Source organism: Cyanistes caeruleus, chromosome 7 (assembly GCF_971803275.1).
Source record: "Cyanistes caeruleus chromosome 7, bCyaCae1.hap1.1, whole genome shotgun sequence".
NCBI classification, from domain to species: Eukaryota; Metazoa; Chordata; class Aves; order Passeriformes; family Paridae; genus Cyanistes; species Cyanistes caeruleus.
Genome location: NC_141707.1, coordinates 25,111,873 through 25,136,870, shown reverse-complemented (window position 1 = coordinate 25,136,870; position 24,998 = coordinate 25,111,873). Strand labels below are relative to the sequence as shown.

The 24,998-nt window shown below is 39.5% G+C and overlaps 1 protein-coding gene across 9 annotated transcripts in view; it reads right to left on the bottom strand.

Annotated features, from left to right (window-relative positions):
• Positions 1-24,998, bottom strand: part of RBMS1 (RNA binding motif single stranded interacting protein 1) — a 339,988-nt gene that overhangs the window by 114,889 nt on the left and 200,101 nt on the right. For 2 of the 9 annotated variants that reach the window (XM_086898557.1, XM_086898560.1), the window contains exon 1: positions 24,477-24,875. The exons of 5 other annotated variants lie outside the window; for them this stretch is intronic. In XM_086898557.1, coding sequence (XP_086754683.1) covers positions 24,477-24,551 — 75 coding nt within the window. In that variant the 5' untranslated portion in view covers positions 24,552-24,875. Of the gene's footprint in view, positions 1-24,476; positions 24,876-24,998 lie in introns of those variants that run through there. 2 more of the 9 variants (XM_086898563.1, XM_086898558.1) reach the window with 2 other exon arrangements.

The following is a 24,998-nucleotide window of genomic DNA, read 5'->3' as shown; positions in this document are numbered from 1 at the left end:
CGTTAATGGCATTTGAGACACATCCTGAGTTATGACTCTAACAGAAGAAAATGTCTTATTACCAGAGTTACTTGGGTGGAGCCTTCAGCTAAGCAAAAGCTGAAAAAGAGCCCATCAGTGCTTTTTCTTGATGATTCGACACTGTAATCTTGTTATGAAGATTAACCTTAGGAAGGCAACAAGGAATTTCCAGAGGAGGACTGTTGCTAGGGACTTGCATGGTTTGGCAGTAAAATACTGCAGTTTGTAATAAGAAATTTTCTCCTGTTGATTTAATAATATTTAATAGATGGTACTCTAAATTTCTATGTTATTTGTAACACAGTTGCCACCTCTGAGCTTTACTGTCGTTCTCTCTGTATTCCTTTAGACAACATAGGGTGTATGTACAGAGTCTTCTCCCTAGAGACCTGGAATTACACAGCCCATGCACCTGGACCAGCCCATGCACTGGCACCTCAGCAAGATTTGTCCCAGCGTATTTCCCATTGGCTCTGGGCTGATGCAAAGTGATATCAGCATGATAAAAAAATAATGTGAAAACACCTGCAGATATCCCTTAGGGGTATCCCTTAGGGTTATTCCCAGAATCTGCTGATCGAGGAATACTGGAGGATATGAGGAAATTCTAACTGCCCACCTAGAAGAGCTGCATTGCATCTCCCACGGAGCCCCACTCTGCCCTTTGCCATGCCAGGTAGGTGGCAGTCCCTACCTCTGGTACTTTTATTGCTGGCTAAACTGCAGGAGAACACAAACACCCCCTAGCCTTCCCCCACGCGCCAAATTTAGCAGGTTGTTAAAGAGGGGTGAATTGCATTTTCTCTAAGAGAATCATACCCCAAGGATTAAGAGAAAAGTATGAGAGCTCTTTTTTTTAGAGCACTAACTTTTCTGGACCACGCTTCCCACTGGTTGTGCTACCATAACACTTAGTTAATAATAAGAAACTTTAAGCCTTCACTGCCTCACTCCATTTGCCATTAAAACTCCCCTAAAAGGCGACAAGCATCTAATTTTCTTCTCGATCCATCTGCGACTTGTATCGGCGCCATGCCGAGGGCAGCAGGAGCCGAGGGTGCCGGGAACACTCTGCAATACCCAGAACCTGAAGCTTGTGTTTAAGCCACAGCTCCCTGCCAGCTGGAGACACATTTAACATTCCCTGCATGACTTCAGCAGTTCAGCCACTTTCCCACATTCCACAGCTGGCCTCCCACCACCGCTCAGCCTGCAAGCACACACCACACCGGGGTCATATTCTCGTCATCAATTCTCAAGTACAACTTGGTAGTGAAAGCACTGCAGAGTTCTGTTTAAAATGGGATGGCACCATAAGAGCTGCATGTCCTGGCGCCTCCAAAGTGGCAAGGCTACATATAAAGAATTACTTTCCCTATGCTCTTCAGCTCTTCTGTGTTTTATAAAAGCTCCGCATATCTTGGGAGCCACAAAATGGTTGGGTGGCAACCCTGTAAAATCCCAGAACAAATCCCTGCTACTATGAGTGTGCTGCACAATGGGGCACAAAGTCCTTCAGCACTGCATCCATGGAGGTTTATTGTTAACAGTTATCTTTTCTGACTGCAAATGACTCTCTGACTGTTGCTTCACATGTACACCACATCCATTTTTGTCATTGTGCAGAAGTTAAAAAAAGGAAGCATGAAGTCTGGAGATGTCAATTTTTAATACCATAATTAGCTTGATGGGTTACATTGGTTTGTATTTTTTTATGTCTACAAATTGAACTGGCTCGTGCCTTTTTTGTCACACTTCTTGTGTCATGAAAAAATCAACAACAATTTTCAGAAAGAATTGATGAAGAAATCTGAATTCAGTAAATTTCAGTAACAATTCACAACAGAAACATTCCAGCAATTTGTACTTAGAAATTATCTTAAGAGAAAACCCAAAACTATTCAAACAATTTATAGGTTAAGCATCAGGATTTTATGGGGATCACTAGAAGGGAAGCCTATTGTATGATTTGTATCTGGATTCCTCATTTATCTATTACCAATCACATCAGTGGCGAGGGACTGAGCAAATAAAGAATACCTGCACAAAATTTAGCCTGCATGTTTGGGTGTGTTGGGCAGAAAAGTCTACAAGTTCATGTTAGTTTTCCCTGGAAACAATGAATAAGTGAACATATATCAAATTGAATTTCTGGAGTGCAACACAGGACTATTAATTCCACTGAAATAATTCAGTGTAGCTGAAGTGATCTTGACATGGATGTACAGCAACTGGATGTATCGGATCTAATGAGATAATCACAACAGTTGTGAAACTGGACAGGGAACAGTGCAATGCCTGGGCATTTCTCATGCATCATTTTAGGCCTGTTTTGGTACAGAAATAGGTACTCATCATTCTGTAGACCCTTAAAGCAACATGAGTTAGATCCAGAAAATATTTACCAGAAATTGTACTTTATTTCTATTTTATCTTTTGATATTTATTTAATACTTACTTTACTAATGTTTGAGTGAATGTCTTATAAAATGAATCCAGTCATATTATCATTGAAGTATGCCCACATTTTGAAATATCATCTCTCTCTCTTTAAAAAGCTAAATTAAGCCACTGTTAAAAGACAAGTAACACTCAAATAAGATGGTAGCTTCCTCTTAAAATAAAAAAAATCAGAGAAGCATATTTTTTATAAATTATTTTCTATAAACTAGTTTTGTGCAAAGTCACAGTTTATAAGTTAACAAATAAAATACACTCCAGCTCTAGTTAATACAAATTTATCATGGAAGCAATGACAACCCCTTATCTGCACCAGGACTGTTGACACCAGAACACAGAGGGAGTAGCTACAAATGGATGCCACTATTGGAAGAAAATAATGTGCTGCCAGCCACAAGAAAGCAGATTTATATTAGTAAATATTAAAATGTTATTAAAGCAGAATTCTTTACAGCCACAAGACATGCTGTGTAGCATGATATTCTTACAGTCTTAAAGGAAATGTGATAGTTGCAATCAAAAGTGAACTCTGGCAGCTTTTGGTGTTTTTCTCTCTCCATTTGCTGGGCATAAGCTCATTCAAGTTAATATGGGTGATGTTACCCATAGCAACAAAAATTTCACCAAAGCCCACAGGGAAACCTCTCTGTGGACAGTAAACAGCACAGTGGACACAGCTTTGACTTTACTGATGTGCAGCAGCAATGTGCCTTTATGTCTGGCATTTTCTTTTACTCTCCTCAGACTATAATTCTTGCACACCTAAGTTTCAGTCACTGTCCCAACCCAGGGTGTCCCCACAGGGAGCTTGTTTAGACCTGCAGGCACAAAGCTGTGTATCAGCAAATGGTGAATTCCTCTCTCGGTCTACCCAGTGGCTATCCATCAATTCTTGCACCTAGACCACCAAGATACTCGTTTGACTTTGCAAGCCAAGACCTTCCTTTGGTTTCCCAGAATGTGCAAAAAGCCATTTAATTTAAAAAGAAAGAACTCATTAGATACTGAAGGAACTTTTTTGTATTAAAAATATGAGGGAAAGGCACTGGCAACAGCTGGCAATATAACATGAATTGCATCTGACAGAAAGGTCTAATTCAAAGGACAGTAATTTGAGAAAATATACTTCAAAGGTAATAAAGTCCCCATACATTCACTTCTTGATTGGGCTGCTTGGAAGAGCACTCTCTAATGCTATTAGCCAACATGCCACAGGATTACTAATGTAATTTTTTATCTACTTCTCCCACAAGAGTCCATGCACTACTCCTAAACTCTGATTTTTTCAAAGCAATAATAGTGACTTGTCACTGTTCTCCAGCTGAGTATCTGTCCAGATAAATGAGAGGCCTTTTTTTGAAAACTGAAGGTTATTCACCACTGAGGGACTGAGGGTCTTGACAACAAATAAAATTATTATTTTTTCTCTTATTATCAGCTCTAGTATAGAGTAGAATATAATTATTCTATCACAACTATAATAAACTGCAATTTCAGACAGCAGTGTGAATAATTTTTGGTCAATGATCAGTAAAAACAACACAGTGAAAGTGTGAAGAATGTATAGGTTAAACACCTTAATTTCAAGTCTGCAAATAACACAAAAATCTGTTTTCATCTCAGATGAGCGAGTGTTGTGATTATCTGAAATTGCACAGGATTAGTACTATTCCAACAGAAAGGAAAGGTCAAGAGGTCTTGATTAAGAAAAAGGATTTTTGAAAGAAAATATTATCTATTTGAAACAAATGAAACAAATGCAGGTTCCTGCACCTGGGGAGAAATAACCCCACACACCAGCACCGGCTGGGATCCAACATGCTGGGAAGCAGCTCTGTGGAGGACCTGGGGACCCTGATGGACAACAAGCTGTCCCTGAGCCAGCAGTGCCCTTGTTGGGGCCAAGAAGGCCAATGGGATCCTGGAGTGCTTTAGGGAGGAGCACTGCCAACAGGTCAGAGGAGCTGATCCTGCCTCTCTGCTCAGCCCTGGAGAGGCACATCTGGAGTGCTGAGCCCAGTTCTGGGCTTAGCAGGAAAAGAGAGACATGGAGCTCCTGGAGCAGGTCTAGCAGAGGACTATGAAGATAATTAAAGGACTGCAGCATCTCTTATAAGGAACAGCTAAGGGAGCTGGGAATGTTCAGCTTCCAGAAGAGACAACTGAGAGGGGACCTCATCAACGTCTGTCAGTATCTGAAGAGAGGGTGACAAGATGATGGCCCAGGCTCTGCTCAGTAGTACCAACAAACGGGACAAGAGGCAAAGGGCAGAAATTGATGCACAGGAAGTTCCATCTGAACATGAGGAAGAACTTCAGTGTGCAGTGACTGAGCACTGGAACAGGTTGCACAGAGAGGTTGTGGAGTCTCCCTCACTGGAGATATTGCAGAACTGGATACAATCCTGTGCCATGTGCTCTGGGATGGTCCCACTTAAACGGGGAGGTTGGGCCAAATGACCTACTCTGGTCCCTTCCAAACTGACCCACTCTGTGATTCTGTGATTTATGTTTATAATTTCTTTGTAATTTTGAACTGTTCTCTTCTGGATGCAGAAAGTTTGGAACATTTTTCATATACCATTCACTCAGTGTTCATTTTTCTGTAGTGTCATCAACTGCACACAATCTCATTAATTGTTCTACAATTAAGTAATATACTGTACATTTAAATTAATATACTACATTACCTTCCATTTTTACATACATCCATTAATATTTTCATTAAAAATGTTCATTCAGGCATAGCCTCTACATAAAAATAAACAGCTTAATAGGAACTGAGGGTGGCCAGGTAATGAAAAATGGAAGAAATAACATTAGTTGCAAGCACTACAAGAACAAATATGATGTGTACATGTGCAAAATTGTCCAAAATAATTCATTTTAAAATTAAAAATTAAAAATAACTAGAATAAATATAAAATAATACGGGTGATTCTGGAAATTCCTAGTGTTAAAATGTGAAACACAAGTACTTCAGAGACTAATGACATACTGAACTGCAGTTACAATGCAGATTATCCACTTGCAAAGTCTACCAACTGGCTTGTTGCTGTGACTCTCCTTTATTCCTTCAGTAATTTGTATTTGCCTTTCATGGGTTACTGTACCAAAGCAAGGACGAGTGTATGGATGCTTATTAGTCACAGAAATAAGGGTGCCCAAACCAATCAGAATTAATTTTGCAATATGTTAAATAACTATTTGTCCATACTTGCAACTCCCAAATTCAGGTGCACATTCACATGTCCAAACTGAGTTCAGGTTTTGCTATACCCTCACCTTTATTTTGTATATATCATTTACTCCTTATGCTGTACAGGTGAAGATGCAGTCGTGCCCCTCGATGCACTCAGCCACTATGGGATAGAATTACACGTCAATGTTCTCTCCTCCTGTTTATGTTGTAAGTTCCAAGAATGACTATCATATGAGTACAATGGAGGTCTTTTTAGCAGTATGGTGACATGAAAGAAAAGTTCAGCTATGTTGTTTAATTGTGTATACACCAGTGCTAGGCAACTCTCCAAACCTTACTGTAAACATTGTTTAAGGTTCATCCAGATCAGCACGATAATGAAGCTTGTGCTTTTTAGGCTTAGCTTTTAATGACAGCTGCTTTTCTTTATGGCTTTATATTTACCTCTTCTGAAGCAGTCAGAGGCATCATACCAGGCTGACCTTTTTCTTTTACAGATTAATAGGTTGTCCTCCAAAGCTCTTGTCTAATGTTCTGTTTACATCGTGTTGTTTTCCTGGATGGAGAACTGATCTATTGTCTTTTGTTAGTAAGTCTGGAGAACATATTCATCACTGCCTAACAAATGGCAATACTACATTAGTATGGAAAAAGTGCATATTCAACAAATGTGGTGTTGAAAGCTTTGATGGAGCCAAAAATACTTAAAAGTTCCACAAAATGTATGGTTACTCTGAAAATATCTTTCATGTTCTAACAAGTATGTATGCACATAATAATGTACAACTGGCACCATTAGCTCTGATGTATAATCATTATGAAGTTATTTTTGTTAATGTAAAGACATCTTCAACTACAAAAAAATACATCTGAGACCAAAAATACAGGACATGTGCTTCTTCAGTGGCGAGTTGTTCAAAGTGCAGAGTGAGTGTGTGTAGGCAGACAATTATGAGACAAAGAACACTGCATTCCTAAGCTTCAATTTAAGAAGAAAGTTCATTTATTGTTGAAAGAACACAATTTACAGTGTTCCAAGTTTCTATTATATAAGTGCTGCTGCATTTTATTTTCAGCAGGACAGTGAAATTTTACTGAAGAAATGGCCATTAGATTTCATATGAATGTAGACTTCGTGTGAAACTTTTTGGGGATGAGTACTGCAATATGTGCTTTTTTGTAAATGGCTTTTATTTTGCAGCATAACAGAAAAATCAGTATAGAATTTATCCAACCCGAACTATATATTTCTAAAAACTTACAAAGTACAGCACATCAACATTTTAATCTATGTGCTTGTCAGAATCTAAGCAATTCAGAGCTCTGGCAAAGACAGACAAAATACTTCAGACTTGATCTGCAAAGGTCAGATAGAACTTCAGATTTTTAATCATGTGAATATTCTTAGCTACATTAATAAGCTCCAAATGCTGTTTTCATTATTAAGCATTTTAGAAATTATGAGACAGAGGTGAAAGTTGTTAAAACTGACAGAAATGAAGTATCAGCAAAAAATACCATCTCTGTTGCAGCTGAAACATATATACAGGTCTTGTGACAATGAGATTAATGTACTGCATTGCTCTTTATCAGGTCTGCGATGAGCTTGACATTATCTCCGAACATTGGAGATTTCCCTAATAGCACCCATTAGTCACAGGATATTGAATTCACAGAATGCAACAAAGCTTTAAAGAAAGTGGTATTCTACCTTAAACCCAAGGATTATCACATGAAACACTTCTACCGTCCCTCTTGCTTATTCCTACGGGCACTTTGTGCCCTGTGTTCCTGTGAGGCACGAAAGCCCCTGAGCCCTCCTGCCAGCCTGCTCCAAGGGGACAGAGGAATGAACAAACTGCACCAATTGCCAAGAACCTTCCAGTGGGTCACACCCAGCTTCCAGATACAGCCCTCCTGATCACCTGGGCTCACAGGAACAGAACACCAAACAAAAGAACAAATATAAGAAAATCTACTTTGAAATCTTCATTTCAAATAAACCTCTTCTATTGGCTGGATCCTCGGCAATTTCTTACATCACTCAAAAACAACAGAGAAGGGTCTCCCCAACTATCAGAGCTGTTTAGCCAAAATCATCATCATCATCATCATCATCACCACCTTCCCTGGCACAACAACACTCTAGGAAGGCAGGAGTATCATGGGAAGAAAACAAGATAGAAGGGGTCTAACACTCCTCTTTAAACTGCCCGGTATGGGGCTTCAGCTTATACTGGGAAGGGACTCGGGAAGCGTGAGCAGAGCTGACACTACAGAAAGAGTGTCCACTTCAGGGCAAAACTCCCTTGTATCTGCAAGGGTCAGGGTCACTGTGAGAATGAAAAGCCAGGAAATTATTGTACATCTTAGATGCAACAAAGTTCACCAATTTATTTTTTGTTCTCAATAACTTTTTTTCATAAAAGACCACCGACAGTGCCTTAGTGAATGCTTCTGTGCAGATGCTAATAAGACATTAGGGATATTGCTCCTTCCTTGCTGAAACAAGCTGGTATGTTTGGAAATTAATTGCCTAAAATCAGAAATTCCACACTTAATTAGAATGAAAAAAAAGAAGAATGTAAAAAGAAATTAAAAATAGATACTTCAAGAATCAAACATAAAACTCTAATAAATTAACTCAAGGGAAAACATATTTTTTTCTTAAAGAATTATTATTAAAGTCCAATGAAGACCAGGAAATAAAACCATACATATTCAGATACTTCATATACTTATGCTCCAATGCATCTCTAGAAAAAGAAAACATAGATTGTTTACCCAGCATAATGCTCTCTTTAAGTAGAAAAATATTTAATTTCAAGTATTCCTAATGTGTAACTTGATTCTCAGTTCTTAGCTACATATCAGTCATGGGATACATTCCACAGTTATGAAGTATTACCTTGAGAGATTTCATGCTCCCAAGCACACGGCCAATTTCTGCCCTCGGATGCAAATGTACAATTCTCTTTGAAGTCTGTAAGAGTCACAAAAGTAGAACATGCTGCAAAATGCAACTGAGTTTTTTCTGTATTTAGCATCAAATTCTACTTGGCATTACTTACTTAACTCCATTCTCCTCCAATTTTAATTGGAGGGCTACAACTGAGCAGAGTTGGTCTCTCATGCCAACACTTACTGTAATTAAATTAAATATATGTGTATATATGCATCATAGTAAATGTGGTTTTTATAAAGTTAAGAAACTTCATATTCATTCCTCTGTATAACAGCTTTTTACTTCTAAAACTCCTGGTACTTAATTAAATGTGTTAATATAGTTATGATACACTCATATAATTACTTGTGTTTTGCACTACTGCACATCCTAGAAACCTTTCAATTTAAAATTAAATCCAAGATACCTGTGTAATTTCAGTACTTATAATTTTCAAGAAAAGAGACATCAAAAAGAACGCAGAGAAATCTCATCTGTGTTCTGCCAAGTGCTCTGCAGCCCAGTCCCCAATGCTGCAGGCAGACAAAATGCTCACTTAGTGAAGTGAATAAATATTCATTGTGCATTTATTTACTTCTGCTATTACTGGGTTTAGTCATATAATTAAAACTATTAAAATCATTAATTAGAGGACAATATAGTTAATAGAGTTTTAGGTGACACAAGTTTAGCACACTGAGTCAGCTTAATTAAGTCTTGTATACAATTGGAAAATTACCAGAACTATTCTGAAATAACCCTGGATAGGGATGTGTAGATACATGAACATCTATATGGGAATTTAATATGCTCAATAATTCCAGAAAAGCATTTCCTTATAAATTCCATTATATTTTTAAGCACAGACAAGCTCTAAATCTTGTTAGCATCAATAATCTGCACCATTCACAGCTTTTACTCTCTAACACTCCAGTGTTTACCTCACTATCATCAAACCTTTAAGGCTTCATCCTGGAAAGAAGCAGAAGAAGAATCCTCCTGCACCCATTAACAGATTTAAATATAACTACATCTGAAAGTAACACCGTGACAAGGCAACCACCTTGCAGAAGAATTCCTTTTCTTGTTTAGCTGGCTTTGAAAGTGGATTAAGCTGTTTTGGACAATGGCATTCTTTTTCCAAGAAGAAAGCTCCATCCACTTGAAACTATATGGAGATAGATTTTCCAGAATACCTAACAAATCCTTGTACCTGGCCTTCCACCAGTGCTCGCTGCGCTAATACTGTGCCCAGTGCTGGCACAGCAGTTACCTCTCAAGGATCCCTGCTGTCAGAATCAAGGAACTAGATGCCAAATACCATTCTCAGGGGATGACTGCACACAAGAGAGATCCAGGGTGAAACTGTATGCTGCAAAACTCTGAGATTTTATAATTTTTGAATGTTAACATCACCAATATAACCTGTGATTAAAAAAAAAAACAAAAACCAACACAACATCCAAAAGAAAGAAAACCAAAAGCTACAGAACAAAGATGATAAACCTGAACAAAACAAAAGCAACTTCTCTTGTTTGGATGCAGTTATAGCTTCAGGACAGCATACCCAAAGTGCAAAATCACTCCAACATTATTTGTGACTTCTCCATGAAACCAAAGCCCTTTTGTGAGTTGTGTTGCTCCACAAGGGTAGACTGTGACAGAAAAATTCAAACTCTGTGTGCCATTCCTTTGGAGTACCACGATCTCCACCACCGCCAAAGGCCATAACACACATTAATTCTGGCCACTTCACATAAAATGATTTAAAATACACAGATATTCTATTTCAGTTATAGAAACTGCAAATGCTATTCTTCAGTGACGACTTGAGCACTTCTAACCTGCTCTTGGTCCTGCTTTTTCCTCAAAGTGATCTTAATTTAAACAGAAAGCCCACTTCTCTGCTCACCAAAGCACGCTAGAATCTTATTTCTAGTCCAAACATGGGCTCTCCTCAGGCTGCAGTGATGGACAGCCTTGAGCTGACTGACACATGACCAGAGCAGGGTGTTTGGACACATAAGGATTCTGGCATAGTACAAACAGCACAAATGAGCAAGAAAAACTTTAATGTAAGAAAGCATGTCTCTCTAAGCATGAAGTCTAAAGAGAAAAGAATACGTTACTATAAATTCCAAGTTTCATTCTGACTGATATACTACATAATTTCAACTGATCTCTATTCCCCAAGCATACTCTTCTGATCTTTTACATTGAGACGGGAGCCTTTTGGGTTTCTTTCCTGTTCAGCCACTTCTGCTAGGAGCAGTGATATTCTGTCTGCTAAGTGCATACTAACTCCATTTAGTCTTTGCTATACTGTATATTTTCTTGGATTCAGATTCATGCAGGCCTATCAGGATAAAAGAATTTATGAACATATAAAATATCAAAAAGAATTGCAACATCACCACATCGCTTGAGAGCGTGTTCAGGAAGTTCTTGCATTTACTCTAGTTTCAGTGCAATAAGAAAACAAATGTATAAGCTATAAGAAATAAAAGAAAACACCGACCTCTTCAGTTCTGAAAAGTTTACCTCTGTAACTTTATATCCAGTATCACAACAGGATTGCAGCAAGTAAGAGGCAAAGATACTGTCACATTTCCCCCAGGAGTACTTTTTGTTCTCTCACAATCTGTACAAAACAGGGCCTTACCCAGAGGTCTTGTCTGTCTCTTCCCCAAAATCATCCATTGTTTTTGTAAAAATAACCTTTTATTCTTGTTGAACTTTAGCAGTCCCCAAACTGAGTTCTTGCAGAATACTGCCTTCAATCTCCTTTTGTTGGAGACGCAACTCCCCATGGATGGTCTGGCAGCTGAAGGTGTCCTCTTGTGCCATGCTCTGGCATACATGTCATGGCCTCTCCACTGAATTTGGCTTCTGCCCTTCTCTGCTCTTTTCACTTATTCTTTTCCCTTATCTGTTCCCTACAGCAATTTTCCTCTTTCAAAATCAGTTTTCCTTACATTTTCCCTCCATCTGGCTTCGTACTTTTCAGTTCTTTACCTTTTCCTCTCTTCCTATCTCAAATGACAACACAGGGCTCAAGAGACAGGTCTGCAGACTGCTTTTCAGAGCCTACTAAAGCCACTTCCAGAGACAAGCTCAGTCTGGGGGCAGAGAAATCAAACAAGAACCGTCCCATGGAACTATCTCCCTTCTCTACAAACCCAGAACTCTTGAGACTAGGTGATCTGGGCCTCAACATGGCAGCAAGGATTAACAGTGTGTAGTTCTAAAGGTGTCAGTCATCTCCATGAGGCCAACATTAAATAAAACTACAGAACCCAGACTACTTCTCTGCTGCTATCTCAGTGGCATTCTGAGACATGATTTTATTTTCTCTTTTCCAGATGCTATTCCTATAAGTACCAATTATCAAAAGATTCTCACTAAAACTGTGAAACATTTGTCAGTCCCAGACATGGCTCTCAGCTTTCTACTCCCAGAAATCCCAGCTGTCTCCCAGCATCTTCCAATAATTAGGCAAGCCAGAGTTGCTCAAGTTTGTACACAGCCCTTGATACTGGTGAGCCTTCTTTCCTCTGTCTCCAAGGCATCCAGAGGCTCCTGAGCTCTGCTTTAAAGCTACAGGCTGTCTGGTATGGTCTGGAGATTTTCCAGATCATTTAAACTGAAAAATGGGGGGGCTGTAATAAAATAAATATTCAACTTAAGACCATGTTTATTATTTCTTGACATAAAAGGAAAATTCTGGTGCATGACTTTTCTGCAAAGACAGATTTTAGGGACATTTAAATTAAAGAACACAAGGAGCTCAATATCAGTGTCAAGAGAAGGACCGAGGTCCTAATTTATGAAAAAAAATCACAAATTAGTTCCCATTTTACACTTGAATGCCTTCATTACGCAGACAACAACCCAGAGCATTTTATAAATAATACATGCACATCCATACTTCACTAGCTGCCCAATATCTAAATTACTAAAGCACAGGCTATCCTGCAGAGGAGGCACCACAATTACAGAGATCAAAGAATAACAATAACTACCCAATCAAGGAAATTGAACCAACCATAAATGTTATTTAACAGCTGGTAGGTAAATCTAAAATAGACTATATATCCAACACATTTTAAAAATGTGTGTGCCACAACCACCACCAGAGCACTGGGATGTGCAGCATCCTCCCTGGATGACAACAGTAGCACAGTTTCCATCATCAGTGGGAAGGACAGAATACATTTTGGAAGACAACACTCAGATAAACTCCTGCTCATAAAAGATGTACCACAGAAATGCCAAGAGCTCTGTTATTTGGCATATACACACTTCTAAACTTCATATAAATATCAATAAAAGAACAGCCATTTATACTAACCTTGACAGAGCTGACTAGAGTGTAAGTAACCATGGAAAATGACCCGTTATATTTAATATGAATAAAAAAGGTATATATTATTCATTTGATCATTATTCAATTATTCATCTGACATAGAATTTCACTTTCCATTTTAAAAGAAGGAAAGGGGCAACAAATATGAAATATACATAGTTGCTTTTCTTCCTCCTCTGGGGGCAACATGGCAAAGTAAACTTTTGTCATTTTCTTTCATTTTCACTATGCTATTTTGCTATTTCTCACAGAAAGTAGCATAGCTACTCACCATGTACGTGTCAGATGCTTGGTAACACTCCTCCCTCATCCCAGGTCCTCAACTAAACAAAATTCCAAGAATAGCATTTGAAATTCTTAAGAGCAAAGACAAACCCAATACACAAATGTATCTTCAACTTTTTTCCCAATTTTATATTTTTGGAAAAATCTGCACTTTTTTTATATATTTGGACAGCCCAGTCACCATCAAGGTAAACACTCCAGGACAAAGGAAAAAATAAAGAAGTGTTCAACTGGTAATTTTTTTTCTGTTATAATGACTTGCAGTGATAAGGCTGCTCTCTTTGACTTTCTGGCAATGAAAGTCATCTTAGGGCCAACTTAATCCACTGTTAGGTCCCTAAATATATATTCTGGCACCTAACAAGAAACCTTATTTTCAGAATTAATGGACAGCTATGATCAGTTTAGTTAGCAGTGTAAAAATGAACTGACATTTGGTGGGTTTTACATGTTTTTCTCATCACCAATCTGGCTGACAACCATAGCTGTGATTTTATTTTTTTTTAAGACCTAGTAAAAGCAGCATCTTTAAGATTAACTCCAGGATTTCAGAACATGTGAGTTCCTATTATTATACCTGCCATTGAAAATCCTTAGAAAATCTGGGGGAGAGTATATAAAAGACACTGGAAAGAAGTGCTAATAAAAGCAGAGCGAGCTAAAGAAGTTGGGTGGGTGGCTTTGGAAGCCTTTCATGTATCCATAGCTCCTGCAGCTGATGAACTTACTGTAATTTGGAAGAAAAGTCATGTGAAATATAGCAGGACTGTTAGTGAAAAGCAATAGGAACATGTCAATTCTTCCAATTTTTTTCTACTAGAAAGAATAATGCCTTCCTCAGTATTCTGCTGGACCTCTGAATAATGTCCGCTTGGAAAGAAACAAGATTTGGGGGTTAAATATTGTTTAAGTTTTAATCCATGTTCCAAACAAAAACTTATCAACACATTCAGATTTGATGCAGGAACAAAAATGTCAGCCTAAAAACATGGTTTGGTATAAGAATGTATACAAGTCTGTCACAATTTACAGCATAATTTTGTAGCACTATAATGTTCTGCCAGGAGAAAAATAAATAGAGAAACCTAAAACCTCAAATTTTAAGCAGCTTAAACAAGATATTTGCTAAAATGGGATAAGGGAATTTGCATGATTTATGATTATTTAAATGTCATTTGCATATTTGTATAATGCATATAAAGAAAAAGGGATTTCCTTCTATACCTTTCCTTTCCAAATTCCATAGCACAGCTTACAAGGATGGAACATAGAAGGAACAGTTTCTTTATAGCCCCTTATGCTGATGGATGGCTACCAGGGCCAGCCTTACAGAATCACACACTGGTTTGGGAAGGACAACTAGAGGTCATACAGTCCAACTTCCCTCCCAGAGAAGGTTGCTCAGGACCTTGTCCAGTTGAGTTTTTTACCATCTCTGAGAGATTCCAGAACCTCTCTCAGTACCTTCGGGTCACAGTTATGGTAAAAAAAAAATAAATTTCTTCCTATCTAACTTGTGCTGCACCCTACTGCCCATTCCCCTCTATGATAAAACCACCAGCTCTGTAGACAAGGGGAGACCAAGTGGAGCACTACAAGTCGCTGGACTGGGACTGGTGTGTTAAACATTTTTACCTTGGAGAAGTGCAAAGTTCCACACCTGTAAAGGAAGAGTCCCTTGAAATTATGTCAGCTGAGAACTGACTGGCTGAGGAGCAGCTCTGCTGGAACAGACCTGGGGGCTGTGGCAGCCAGCCAGCCAAGCATAAGCCTGCAGCATGCTCTGGTGTTCCTGCTGGGCTGCATTCAGAAAGGGAGGTGACTATCCCCCATTTGAAAGGCTCCATTCAGAATCCCACATGCGGTTTTGAGCCCCCAGCAAATGGCACTGATAAGCCAGAGTGAGTTCAGTGCAGGGCTGTCAAGATGGCTGGGGGCTGGATCACATATTCTGTGAAAAACTGAAGGAGCTGGGTTTGTTCAGGCTGAAGAAATGGAGGTATTGGTGGGAGTTAATTGCAGCTTTCCATTTATAGAATGGAAATTTATGAAGAGGTTATCAAGGAGAATGGGCCAGGTTCTTACATGGTCCATGATGTCAGGATAAGTCAATGAGCCTAAGTTGAAAAAAGAGAGGTTCAGATTGAAAATAATGAAAAAATCACTACAAAAATAGCTAGCATTAAAACAGGTTGGGCTGTTTCAATGCGCATCTCCATCCTTGGAGACTTTCGAGAACAGATCGAATAATGCTCTAAGCAACCTGGTCTGACCTAGACAAACCTGATTTGAGCAGAAGGCTGATTTAGAGAGCTCCTGGAATCCCTTCCAACCTGAACTATCCTGTGATCCTATCCCCATGCATCTCCAAGAAGCGTCTGTCTCCACTTTTTCAATGCATTTTTATTTGATACATTTAGACAGCAATTAGATCTCTCCTTAGCCTTCTCTTAAAATAGCCTGCTCTTCTAAATAAAGCCATTTGTAGGACCTAGGCATAAAACAGGGAAATACCCATATTCATCAGAGAAAGGAAAAAAAACCTCACCAAAATACAGATGTGGAAAGAGTAGAGAACAAACTAAATATAAACACTGTGAACAGAGTCCAGTAAAAGGCCCGAGCAGTGAGAATAGTGAACTGGGGAAAGAAATTTAGGACTGAGAACTAAAAAACTCCTTCTATGATCCAAGCTTCCTGCATTCAGGGAAACTGGAGTTTGACTACTCAGTCATTTACTCAAACACATCAAAGAAACTACTAGATATAGCCTTTTTTCCCAGCTACCTGGAACAACAACAATCTGAGCTTTTGGACAACTGACTGAGTCAAAAGAAGTAAGAGGCACTCTGGACTCTTTGACCCTGATAGCAACCATACCTCCCTCTCCAAAATGCCCCCATGTATTCTCCTCACTTTCATGTGCAACAGTCAAAATCAAATGGTCACTAATCAGGAAAGCTGCATGGAGGAAACCAGAGGGTCACTGACACTATTCACAAAAATTCTAAGTTTGTATCATAAACCATTCTTTAATGTTTTTTCTAGGAGACAGAATGTTTTAGCTAGTACTTTTCCAAATGAGTCACTAACACCCTTGTCTTAATTCTGCAGCTGCTGCTAATTTGAAGTGCCAGCCTTCTCCCCTCTTTCCCCAGAATGAAATAAAATATCAATGTTGCACTGTGCTGAAAATGGAAAGTTAGATGTAACACTATGCTACAAGGCCTCTGGAAGTTTCATTTACATTTGATTCTTTCTTTCCTCCCAGGCCTATACCTAACTTAAGCCCTCTCAGCAAATTATTTCGCACTTACCTCCACAATCATTGGTCCTGAGAATGAAAGACTCAAAAGGTATTTTAACACTTAGTGTGCCAACATCTAAAACAATTTAAAACAAACAAACAAACAAAAACGAAGATAAAGTCATAGAAAAATTATATTAACAGTTGCCTGCATTTATGTGTAATCAGCAGCCCTGTTGGCCAAGGCCCCAGAAAACCTTTTGTCCAGAAGAGCTACATAGCATTACTGTGTCAGAAAGTGAGACCCAAGGGGATGGACTTCTTTTAGAGATAACTTCACTCATAGCCATGCAAATCTCAAACTTCTTAAGTATCTCATTAGCTGCTCCACTGTAAAAAGGTACTGCAGCTGGGGGGGAGTTTGGGCTTAGTTTTCAGGCAGACTGGTTTCTTGATTCAGCTCATTGACTGATCATACAAATGCTAGGGATGGCACAGGGGAAGGAAGAGGAATGGATTGCTGGGAGCAATGGGGGAAGACGAGATTGCCCTTTTTGGCTGCTGTGCATAGTTATGTAAAATTAAAGTGATTATGTAGCTATGGCCTGAGGGATAGAAGAGGTCACAGATACTACCACAGCCTATAAACTGCTGTGGAAATTGTGTCAGTGTGTGTTGCCAAGAGACAAGCACAGGAATTCATTTCTTAACCTGTTGTAAAATCCACAAAGTGAAGCCTGTTCACTCTACCTCTCTAGAAACCCTCAATGCTTCCCTCTCAATGCACATGAGTCACACCAAACATTGTGCATTCCATTTTGTATCAAGTAAGCTCTGTTTATCTACCTGGAATGATTCTGAAGCATTTCTCACACGCCTTACATGCATGCTGAGATTTCAGAAATTTAGCTTAAATATATATTGAAATATTTTCATCAAGTCAGAGCAACTGAGACTAAATGTGCTCTTGCAATCTCAGACCATGAAAAAGAACACAGTGCTCCAAAAGCTACCATGGAACAAGTGAGCTGTGTATATGGTTATACCTACCCATGCCCAAGCTCTTTGTCTTCCTCAGTTCTGAGATACAATAATTCAGCTTAGAATTTACTGGAACAACATTTAAATGCCGATCTTGGTATTTTCAGCTGAGGAAGACTAAGAAGATGCATGAAGTCAGACAATAATTATCATCTATTTAACCACAGTAAATATGACCTGAATCTGTTTCGTGTTTGTTTTGACTGAAATGAATTGAACTCAAATAGAACAGATTTTTATCAACATGCTTTCCCAATATTTTTCACTTTTTTAGCAAAGTAGGAGTTTTTCCAGCAGAAACATATGTGAATACTACATTGCACAGGCCACAAGAAGCCTATACAACTGAACAGAAACAAGTATATCATTTTAGCTAAATCTGAGCATACATCCTGAAGGGACTATTTCTCAAACCAAAAGCATAATTTAATGAAAAACAATTTGTTTTTTAAAACCATTGTTAATTGCTCTTGATCATGGAAGACTGAAACATGTAACTGTACCAAGATATATTTTCCCATTTATTACTACATATTTGTTCAAACTTCTTTACTATTACCACAATCACATTTCTTTCATTAGGAGCACTGTGTTAGTAGCATTGATTACCTTTCTAAGTGATGCACCTACTATCAACATTGATAGCTCAAACTTTGCCACTTGGACTTCAAAGCAGATGAAAAATTGTGTCCAAGGTGTTTTTTTGATGTATATACTAAAAAGAAACATTTCTTAAAGGTATTGTTTTATAAAAAAAATAGATTTAGAAAACAATGCTTTACTTCGGAAAACATAAATAATTTTGCTGACCTTTCCTTTGTTTTTTCAGCACTGAGTGGAAGCTCAGAAATTTACTAAGGAAATTTCATCCTTGAGTCGGAGTCCTAGAGATTTATGCTCTAACTAGAAGCAAAGTATTTAGAAGTATATAGCATACTCAATTCTGGTTTTAAAGTAATGAGAAAAAAATCCTACTATCATTATGAAGAGTACCAGCTGAGTTTATAAAAAAAACAAAAAACATACTTTAAAGGACTGTTTTATTCAAAGAAAATTAGCTTCTCCCCACACAAACTTATTGCACACCTTTCATGGCTGCCTTGGGATCCTGTGCTGAGGGTAAAACTAGAAAATACACTAAAACAAATCAGACATTGTGTAGTTCTGGTTTCTAGCAGATGTTGCCTGCCTACTGGATATAAACTTCACATTCACAAACCCAGTGCCTGGAGGGGGTTAACAATCAAATACAAAAGGAAAATATCACTGAATAAATGTCTCAAGACTATTTGAAGTCATATATAGGTTTATCACTTTTCTGTTAAAGTCAGTCCCATAGGACCATCAGACTCAGGAGCTGCTCATATGTCTGCAGTAAAGGTACTACAGAATCACAGAGAGGGACCAAGGTTTTGTTGACATTTGCTAAATGAGGCAAATCACACAGTATCAAATTAAGCCCCAAGCATGGGGTACTCTAGGGATGAGATTAGTCTCAAACTTTTAGAAACTACAAAGCTAATAAGAACCTGTAATTGATTGAGTGGAGAAAATATTTTTTACTTTGCAAATTCAGTCTGTAGTTTGTGTATATTTATGCTGTACCTCTCTATAAGGAGGGTGGATTCAGAGAGGGAAGTTGTGACTTTTTAAAAACTCTTTTTAAAAGATTCCCTAGGAGAAAAACACACAATTAACATGCCTTATAGATGCCATTGCTGCTTTTCCTTGATTCCAGTCCTGATCACACAATCTCTATTTTGCACTCCCTAACGTTTGCTCCTCTGAAGTGAAGATTATGACCATCATGGCATTGCAAATCACATCCAAATTAAGCATGATCAGCATAACCCAACCATAAATTAAGGTTCTAGTAAATGTTGCTTATCTGAAATGAAAGGCAAAACTCTTGTTGACTTCAAGGAAGCTGATCTTTGAGAGGATGGTGGTGTGAAGTGTTTCTGCAGCTCATGTTCCTTTATGAGAGTTATTTAGAGAGTTACAATAATATACACTAAAATACATTATATGAACACTCACAGAACTTTGTATGCATTTTTCTCAACCCATTTCTAGAGAGGCTTTTGCCTATATAAGTATTATTCCAGCAACAGTTTCTAGAAATACTTTCTGAGGGGCACATTTCTAGTTCATTGCAGGCTACCTGAACCAAACTTCACAAGTTCAAAGTAGCTATAACTGGGACAAGGATACCCCTCACTAAACAAGCTGGCTGGAACAATTACATACAGCAATCACTGTCAGCAGTGACAAAAAGTTACTGGTCTGATGTATGGATGTAAACAAACATTCTCAGTTTTGGAGATGGATGTTTGGAAGAAATGAAAACGTAGTACTTTCTAGGTAATACTCCATTTCTCTCTATCTTCCATCCTCTGAAATAACTGTATAGAGTCAGAGCGATTATCTTACTACCAAATTGCTCAAGTTTTTCTTAAAATGGGTAGATTTTTACAATTCTTTCCCTTCCACAGTATGGTACATTTTTGGAAGAAATTCTTTGGATAGTTGCACAACAAACCTCCAGCCTGTCTGGAACAGAACAGAACACATTCAAGAAGCTGAGGAGGATATTGGAATCAGGTAACTGAGTGGAGACAAAAAGTTTGCCTGCAATAACCTAACCATTTTTTCTTTTATTTCAATGAATTTCTAAGCTCAGTCAAGAAACACAGAGATCCTAACTAGGGACAATGAATACAACTTCCCAGAATATAAAACATGCAGATTACTTCTGTGCAGCCTTATAAATATATTTATTCTGTTTTACTGTAAACTTGTCTTTTGCTATGTACAGATTTTGCAGTCTTAGCACATACGGAATAAATCTAACTAAACTGATTAGAACTAGTAATCATTGATGCTGGTGAAAATCAACTAATCAATCATATGCTACTGAAACTTTTTAAAGGGTGACAGACCTGTGCTTGGTGAAGAATGCAGTGCCAAGGTATACATTAGCAGCAAACAATTAGCGGGTCCTACCTCTTCTGCTTTAGAAGCAGAATGTTCTACATCGGTCTATTAATTTCATATACTGACACTAAACTGAGTTTATCCAGTGTCTGCTAATAAGACAATTCATGTCTACTTTGTTTAATACTGTTAACTGATTGCCTTCTTACTCTGCTATCAGCAGGCTTGGATACAAATTAAGTATTCCCATTTTGAAGTTGGCTCTCAACAACCTGAGAACAAGGTTTTGACATGGCAGAATCTGCCTGCTCACTACAGTTTATATCAATCTACAGTCCTGCCTACAATCCCACACAATTCTAGAAATATTGGTTCTTCTCAGAGCTGCCAAGGCATCAGTTTTGCAGCTACCAAATGATAAAGTTCAAAGCCCACTCAAAGATAATTTAGCAGGATTCACAAGACTTCATTAGTTCCAGGTTTTGTTAACTAATACCACACAAAATAACTAGGATTCGAGTATCACATAGGTATTATCTGTGACTACTAAATGCTTACTTTTTAGATAATCCATGCTATCTATAGGAAATGTTGCCATCTCCTACGAACTCTCTTATACATAGAGCTTTCCTCTGTGATACAGAAGCCTACTATGGAATTACTCATGCTGCCACATTAATCTCCAAGGGGATACCAGTAATACAATTTAGCTGTAAATTGTTGTGCACATTGTGACTCTGAATTCTATCTCATATAGGAAAACAAAATATAGACTCACTTTTATTTCTTACTTGACCAAAACAGATTGTGGCCTAAACATGTCTCTATACATTTGTATTTGTTTATGTATACTCCGTCTTGTGAAATATTACAATACTCTGCCTGGCACAGCCAGGTTTTACTACTGGGCAGACAGGCCTTTAAGCACTGGTAGAACACATGTAATTTTAATGAAAATAATTTTCCAAAATGTTGAAATACAAAATCTCTCAATTAAAGTAAAGCTTCAAACATGGAAATTAAATACAACTGAGTTGAAATTTGAAAAGCAGTGTTACAGAAATGTGGTTAAAGAAAGCACCTAAACCATTAGAAACATCCATTGAACTCAGAAAATACTTTTGATGCTCTCTGATAAGCCATACAATGCTGCAATACAGGAACTGTCCTAAAACATACACACTAGAAGACACAAAATTTAGCAGATGTGTCAAACATATCAATCCAGATTAAAAACCATCCTTAAAATGAAGGTTTTACAAGCTTCAACTTAAAAGTCATTCCAAACTGTTTTCATTGCCATAATGATATTTCATTTTAAAAGTCTTCTTCCAATGTTAATTTTGTTCTTTTCATTTAAGTCCATGATTTCACAAATCTCTTTTGATGCTGAGCTCCCTAAGAAGAGGGGGAGGGAGATGCTGAATCACAGCAAATGTTTATATTCCCATATAACCAGCTTGAATACTTCATGAATAGGATTGTGAAGATCATAACAGTCAAATACAAAATCTGGCTTTTAAAACCTACAACATATTAATATCAATTATAATAGTTGACCACATCAACATTTTAACCTAAAGAGCCATGAGGAATGTATGTAATTTATCTAATGAGTATTTTTGAGAGCTCTGCAGAAAAATCCATCTTCAAGAAATTCCTGTCACCTCCTAGTTATTGATTTGCAGATTATTAGTCAGCACATTTTGCATCATTATTTAAATAACGATAAGATGAGAAGCAGAACTTCTGGTTTAGATTTTCCTGCCTCCCCCAGTGTAATCATGTACTATTACCCATCATTCATTCAGCAAAGGAGATTCACTTCTATTATCATTTCTGTTTAATAAAACCCAAAGATTTCTCCAGAATTACTGAAAGAATGGCCGTAGAGTGGACAGTGAGCTGTTTTAGGGCCCAAAGAATAGAACAGCTAAAAAATATGAATTAAATTAATATTTCCACATGTTCAGAGGGGATCTATAGTGGGAGGATTGCTTACATTACTGGATTCTGCATACTTGAGTATCGAAACCTAGAGTCACTGGTCCCTGTATCTATACCAAGGAGACACCTATTTTCCTTTTATTTCTTCTATAAAATCAAGATATATGAAAACAGGAAACTTTCACTGGATCTCAGATATTTCATTCCATGTGTGTAGGTCAAATGGCTCTGTGTTCTCTCTGCTGAAACAGAGTAATATAATTTCAGGCTGTATAATTTTATAGCAAAGCCTGCAAGACAGTTTGAAGATGTCATTGACTGTAATACAAATCAATATTAAATTATCTGTACAGGAAACATTTTCAAAAGATGGTCCATCACGCTTTCTCATAGGATCATGGATTTCTAGGATCATTCTTTACTAACTACTATAAGCTATTAGAGTTTATCTCCCTCTTCAATTATTTACAGGTCAAAATAGCAAAGTGATATTGCTTTATATATATTCCAGGTTATGTACTTGGTTTGTAACTTACTATTGCCACACAAAACCATGAAGGTAAAAGTTGCTGAATGAAGACATTTGTTTCATTTGAGAATGTACATATAGTTATACAGCTAAGTGATGAAAAAGGATGTCCTTCAGGCATTACACCTTCCTTTAAAATAATGCATTAAATATATACATATGGGTGTAAACAGTCCTGCAGTGATTACTCTGCAGCTTAATCTTTAAATGGCTATAGTCTGTCCATCTTTAGCCTGATGTCAATTACACATTTTACAGATTAGTCATTTCAAATCACCAAAAGACCTTCATCATATTTCTATCAGTTTCTGTTTATACGAAAGCACATCTCAAAGCCTCCTCATTGCTGCCTTGTAAAATGTTTCATGACTGTCAAATAGAATTTATTTTTCAGCCAAGCAGTTTAAAATACATTTCACAATACAGTAACACAAACACAATAAAAAGAAGAGCCTATCAAGTGTGCAGATAAAGGGAAGGGAATCCTTTCCTGTCATTGCCAAAGAAGCAAGACAGTTTAATAGCAAAACACCTGGAAAATCACAACCAAACCCACACCACGGTTATAACCTTTAAAAAAAAGTTCACACATTGCAGCCTCATATGGGTCTGTTTTGATTTGTGAGGAGTGTCACTGGTGGTTGGAAAGGCTTATGCTAAATGTTCCAGACAGCTGATGCAACCACCTCTGCATTTGCCAGTTTGCAGCATGATGTTTCTAGAGCAGTGGGGCTGGCTGCCCTTAAAGACTTGAAGGAGAAAGGGAAAAGGTGGAAATCCTCCACCGCAAGAACTACTAACATCAATATCCCCGCAAACAGCAGCTACCCGTGTACGACACGAATCATCACGAGCCGGACCCTTAATGCGTTTTTTAATCCAGTTTGAAAACTGCGAGGTGGCAGCTGACAAAGGTCCAACTCCACAGACAATGAGTATCCACCCGAGTCCGACAGCTTCCCCGATGCCCGTATTTAACTGGAATTACGGCCATCCCCATCGCAGCAGTAAGCACGCCCTGCCAGCCCTCGGGATGTCACAGCAGGGCCATGGCAGCCCCAGCCGGCCCAAGTTCGGCTCCTCTCCCCGCGCTCCAGGGGCTGCGCCGGGAGAAGGCAGCGGGAGCGCGGCCCGCAGCGCTCCGCTCTGCGGCGGGGTGGCCGAGGACGCGCTTGGGAAGGAGGAGACACGCCGAGAGCCCTGGGGAAGAGGAGGGACCGGCAGCGGGAGGGGAAAGGCGAGAGGGGAGTCAGGTCGGAGGCTGCACGGTCGGGAGCGAGGGGAAGGGGTGGAAGCCCGGCGGGGGCTCCCGGGGCGGCGGCGGGCGGCAGGAAGGCGCTGCCGGCTCTTTCCTGTCTCCGGCTCCCGGTGCAATGTGACCGCCTCCCCCGGGCCGTGCCCCAGCCGCGGAGCTCCCGCCCGGGCTCGGCCCTGTCCGGCCGCCCGGAGCGGGGCCAGCCCCAAACCCGCCGCGCCGCCCGGCGTGCCGGACCCTACCTTCGCCTGCAGATACTGGGGGTAGTAGTAGGTGGTGTACTGGGGGTACATCTGCTGTTTCCACACTTTGCCCATGAAGCTGGAAATGTAGCCTGCAGTGCAGGGATGGGGGGGTACTTTGGGGGGCTCCGGCCGCCTCTCCGTCTCTCTCTCTCTCTCTCCCCTCCTGCTCTTCCTCTCCGGCGGCAGCGGCTGCTGCTGCTCCTCGGCCGAGCTCAGACCTTCCTCCACCCAAAAGCCACGGCGGAGCGGAGCGGGGGCAGGCACTCTCGCTCTGTGCCCGGGAGTTCCTGCCAAGTCCCCGCCCGGCCGGGCCGAGCAGCGGCGGCAGCGGAGCGGCGGCGCGGGGAGCGCTCGGGGCCGGCGCGGCGGTGCCAGGCGGCGGGGCAGGGCTGGCGGAGGGGCGGGGGACAGGGCCGAGGGGAGGCGCTTAGCCCCGCTCGGCGCCCGGGGCGAGCCCCGGCCGTGGCCCCGCGGCGGGGCAGCCCCCGGGCCGGGGGGCGGCGAGCGGCGCCGCTCGGC